This window comes from Cynara cardunculus (assembly GCF_001531365.2).
Source record: "Cynara cardunculus var. scolymus isolate 2C chromosome LG 17, CcrdV1, whole genome shotgun sequence".
Classification (NCBI taxonomy): domain Eukaryota; kingdom Viridiplantae; phylum Streptophyta; class Magnoliopsida; order Asterales; family Asteraceae; genus Cynara; species Cynara cardunculus.
The window spans coordinates 10815250-10820526 of NC_037544.1; the positions used below are offsets into that span (position 1 = coordinate 10815250).

Consider the following 5277-nt stretch of genomic DNA (forward strand, 5'->3'; position numbering starts at 1 on the left):
CCAATGCTCAAAACCATACCCAAAAAGTAGATGTTTTCAACACATAATTAAGCGTATTAGGAGGATGGATGTTACAAATACCTCCTCCTTTTGAGGATTTTGTCATCGAAATCATGGTCTCTCAAATAACTCCGGATACTTAGTCTTCATTTCATCTTTGTTCTCCCACGTCCAATTCGGACCACGGTGATGCTTCCATTTAACAAGAACCAAATCTACGATCTTGTTTTGTAGATTAACGGTTCTTTCATTAAGAATGGCCTCGGGTTCTTCTATGTACCTCAATCTTTTATCCAACTTGACCTCGGCCAAAGGAACGGTCTCCTCATGCTTACCCAACCATTTCCTCAGATGGCTAACGTGGAAAACGCCATGAATACCGGAGAGTTTTTCTGGCAGCTCTAAACGATAAGCTTGCTTTCCCACTCGCTCAAGTATCTTGAAGGGTCCAACAAAACGAGGACTTAGCTTACCTTGCTTACCAAATCTCAAAACTCCCTTCCAAGGCGATACTTTCAATATGGCCATATCACCCACGTTGAACTCAATTGGTCGCCTTCGTTTATCCGCATATGATTTTTGTCGATCTTGTGCCGCTTTCATTCTTTCTCGTATAACTCGGATCTTGTCATGAGTAATTTGGATCAGCTCAGGACCGGCCAGAATCTTTTCACCCGTTTCTTGCTAACAAAGAGGAGTAAGACACTTACGTCCGTACAAAGCCTCAAACGGGGCCATTTTAATCGTTGAATGGCAACTATTATTATAAGAAAACTCTACTAATGGCAAGTGGATATCCCAGTTTCCACCGAACTCAAGTATACATGCCCTCAGCATGTCTTCTAATGTCTGAATGGTACGCTCTGACTGGCCATCAGTTTGGGGATGATATGCGGTACTAAGGGCAACTCGCGTTCCCAACTCTCGTTGCATACTCGACCAAAACTTGGAAGTGAACCGAGAATCACGATCAGAGATTACTTTYACCRGTACACCATGTCGTGCAATAACCTCGTCAATGTACAATCGTGCCCATTGATCCATCGAATAAGACTCGCGAACRGGAAGAAAGTGAGCGCTTTTTGTCAATCGGTCTACGATAACCCAAATACTGTCGTGTTGTCTAGATGTCTTTGGCAGTTTTGTCACAAGGTCCATCGTCAACTCTTCCCACTTCCATACCGGAACTTCAAGAGGCTGTAAACTTCCATATGGTTTCTGGTGTTCGGCTTTCACTTGTAGACAAGTGATACACTTTTCAACATATCGGCCAATATCAACTTTCATTCCCGGCCACCAGTATTCGGCACGCAGATCATGATACATCTTTGTACCTCCCGGATGAATAGATAACCGTGATTTATGTGCTTCCTCTAGAATAGCCTCTCGCAAACCCCCAAGTCTTGGTACCCATATTCGGGTTTTAAAGACTTTGAGACCACGATTGTCTTCAGATAAGGAGTCTACATAGCCAACCATACGTTCAGATTTCACGTGGTGTGGCCTTAAAGCCTCGATTTGCCACTTATGAAGATCATCGATAAGAGTAGATTTCATTGACACATGAGTGATAGCATAACAAATACTAGCTACATGTGCCTTCCGACTCAGCGCATCCGCCACTACATTGGCTTTACCTGGATGGTATAGAATTTCACAATCATAATCTTTGATCAACTCCATAGCTCTTTGTTGACGCATATTCAAAGTCTGTTGGTTGAAAATGTACTTCAGACTCTTGTGATCCGTGAATAATTGACATTTCGTCCCATAGAGATAATGACGCCATAATTTCAAGGCAAACACTACCGCCGCCAACTCAAGATCATGAGTGGGGTAGTTCTTTTCATAATCCTTCAACTGTCGGGAGGCATACGCAATCACCTTGCCTCGTTGCATCAACACGCAACCCAGTCCAAACTTCGACGCATCACTATAGACCACAAAGTCATCGTTACCATCGGGTAAGGTGAGGATCGGGGCGTTCGTCAAACAAGCTTTCAAGAGCTGAAAAGCTTTCTCTTGTTCTTCATCCCATACAAACTTCACAGCTTTGCGAGTGAGTGAAGTAAGGGGAACGACAATCTTTGAAAAGTCTTTTATGAATCGTTGGAAATAACCCACTAATCCAAGAAAACTGTGGATCTCTGAGGCATTCTTCGGTTGTTCCCAATTCTGAATTGCCTCAATTTTAAATGGATCGACGGAAATACCCTCATCGGAGATCACATGCCCTAAGAATTGCACCTTTCTGAGCCAGAATTCGCATTTCGAGAACTTGGCATATAATTTCTCCTTTCTTAGCAACTCCAACACCTTGACGGAGATGCGTAGCATGAGCAATTTCTGACTTAGAATACACAAGTATGTCATCAATGAAGACAATGACAGACTTGTCGAGCATAGACCGACATACTCGATTCATCAAATCCATGAATGCAGCCGGAGCATTCGTTAGACCAAATGGCATTACCAAGAACTCATAGTGTCCGTATCGGGTACGGAAATCCGTTTTTGGTACATCTTCATCCCGTACCTTGAGCTGATGGTATCCGGATCTCAAATCGATCTTGGAAAAATAACTTGCTCCCTGCAGTTGATCGAACAAATCGTCGATACGAGGTAACGGGTATTTATTCTTGATTGTTACTTTGTTTAAGTCGCGGTAATCAATACACATGCGAAATGAACCATCTTTCTTCTTTACGAATAACACCGGAGCACCCTAAGGTGAAGTACTCGATCGGATGAAACCTTTATCCAATAACCCCTGTAATTGGCTCATCATTTCCTTCATTTCTGCCGGGGCAAGACGATAGAGTGTCCGTGTAGTAGGTGCAGCACCTGGCACAAGGTCAATCCTGAATTCTACTTGCCTGTCCGGTGGTAGACCAGACAAATCATCAGGAAAGACGTCCTGAAATTCACATACCACGGGTACATCCTTGGCCAACTTGTTTCTTTCTTTAGTGGCATCTAAAACATATGCCATGAAAGAAGTACACCCCTTAGATAAATATCGACGAGTTTTGAGTACAGAAATTACCTTGATGTCACCGACTCCTTTTTCTCCGTACACATAAACATAATCTCCTTCCCTAGCTGGTATTCGAATCATCCGTTGCACACAAATAATATCCGCTCGATTTGCTACTAACCAATCCATACCAATAACCACATCAAAGCCACGAATATCCATAAGGATTAAGTCTATTGAGAAATTTTGATCCTCCAATACTAATGTACAATCTTTGAATACTCTGTCAGCTACTAAAGGGGTTCCACTAGCGGTATCCACAGAAAACGGTCTATCAAAAAGTACAGGAACAGATTCGAGAAAACGAASAAAGGCAWGCGACAHRAAGGAATACGTAGAACCAGAATCAAACAATATACGTGCAGGATGAGAGTTCACGAAAAATATACCAGTGACGAGCTCTGGTTYCTCCCGAGCCTCCTCTGCTRTGATCTGGAATGCTCTAGCTCTTGCTCTTGGTACTTCCTTCTTTTGRGCTRAGGAACCTCCCACTATCGGTTGTCGTACTGAGGCCTTACTATCCTCATGTTGGGCATTTGGACAATTAAGCTGACGATGTCCATAAGCTCCACAAGTATAACATGCTTGATCTCGTCTTGGGCAATTTGTACGAATATGCCCAACTTCACCACAGGAATAACACGAAATTTTGGATGGTTCAGAGAAACATCGTCCCGAGTGCGCCTTGCCACATCGTTGGCATGCGCGAGATGTGTTAGACTGCAATAATTTGTATTAGTCTTACAATTCATATATTCACTTCACTTGTATTCACAATATTATGCCTGCATGGAATACGCTCGAGATGGGGCTCGAGGAGCACTCTGAGACTGACTCCTTCTTGGGATGAAAGATCGATTAGGTCGGTTTGCAGGTACATAAGTTGTTATTTTAGTTCTCTGTCTCTTCGATTCGGGTGGGGATTCACCATAAAGAGAAAGTTCGTGTTCTCGTCGTTTGGCACATTCAACCGCTCTCCGAAAACTTGTAAGATCACGATTTGACACAGATTATTTAATCTCTCTCTTCAGACCTTCAACAAAATGTTCAATCTTGTGTTGTTCAGAGGTAACGAAACGTGAGGCAAGACGTGCCTTCATATTGAACTGTGTCTCATACTGCACCACAGTCAAATCTCCCTGTTTGAGGTCCATGAACTCTTTTTCCAACTGTTTCAGTAAGTCAGGGGGACAATATTGTTCATGGAAGATGGTTTTGAAGCCTTCCCATGTTAAATTATTTCTTTCAGTCTCATTTAGAGACTGGTAGGTTGCGTCCCACCATATCATTGCACTACTGATAAGCATAGCGGTCGCATAGTTAACCTTATCCTCTTCAGCGACTTTGGAGATTCGAAACACTTTTTCGGTGTTCAGTAGCCATTCAATAGCTACAATTGGATCTGAAACCCCCTTAAATTCAGTTGCTCCACTAGCTTTGAATGTTTTAAACRAAGTTTGGGTGGACTTAGGTTGAGAAACGGCACCCGCATCAAGCTGTTTCCCCTTTTCAGTATCCTCCTTTCGATGTTCATTAAGAGCTTGCCGCACAAAATCAGTAACCCGCTTCATCAGTCGTTCGCCACGAGGAGATAAAGGGGCATCCTCCTCGAAAAGTGGGCCAGTTTCCAAATGAACGTGTGAGGTTTCGACACCCTCATTTAAATTCGGGTTATGCCCACCAACATCCGGGTTTGTTGGTGAATGACTTGCATGATCATCATGAGCAGACATCGTTCTGGATATGACAAAAAGAAAAGCTAACATATTAAATAACCTACTAATAAACGCTCATTAACCCACTTAGATCTTTCCTATGGTCCGTATCCCGTATAAATCAAACTTAGTTACTATACAATCTCATTGCCCTAGTTTAAGTCCAGGTACCATTTCTGGTACCTAGTTCACTTAAACCGTTGCTCTGATACCATATTTGTAACCCACCTGTTACCGATCCACATTTAATGGATAAATCTAAAGCTAAATTTCAAGTTCAACCTCAACGAAATACGGGATACATGTATATATATACCATCAAAAGATAAAATTTAGATCAACTTTTACATCAAAAGGTCCGAAAGTATTTGTCAAAAAAAAACATCAACCCTAAAAGAGTGAAAATTTCTATTCAAAAGCATAGACTACTGTAAACCAAAATATGACGGTCCTTGATTCCAACATGAACTATTAGCGATCTACAACTTTCTCTTTGCTCTTAGCTTCTTTTCCTGAAAGGTTTAC

At 42.2% G+C, this 5277-nt stretch overlaps 1 protein-coding gene across 1 annotated transcript; it reads right to left on the reverse strand.

The window, feature by feature from the left end:
* Positions 1-2725: 2725 nt before the first annotated feature.
* Positions 2726-4770, reverse strand: LOC112499846. The gene is made up of 2 exons (XM_025103121.1): positions 4132-4770; positions 2726-3757 (listed from the first exon to the last, which is right to left on the reverse strand). The coding sequence occupies exons 1-2, from the start codon at positions 4768-4770 to the stop codon at positions 2726-2728; spliced, it is 1671 nt and encodes a 556-aa protein (XP_024958889.1).
* Positions 4771-5277: the final 507 nt, after the last annotated feature.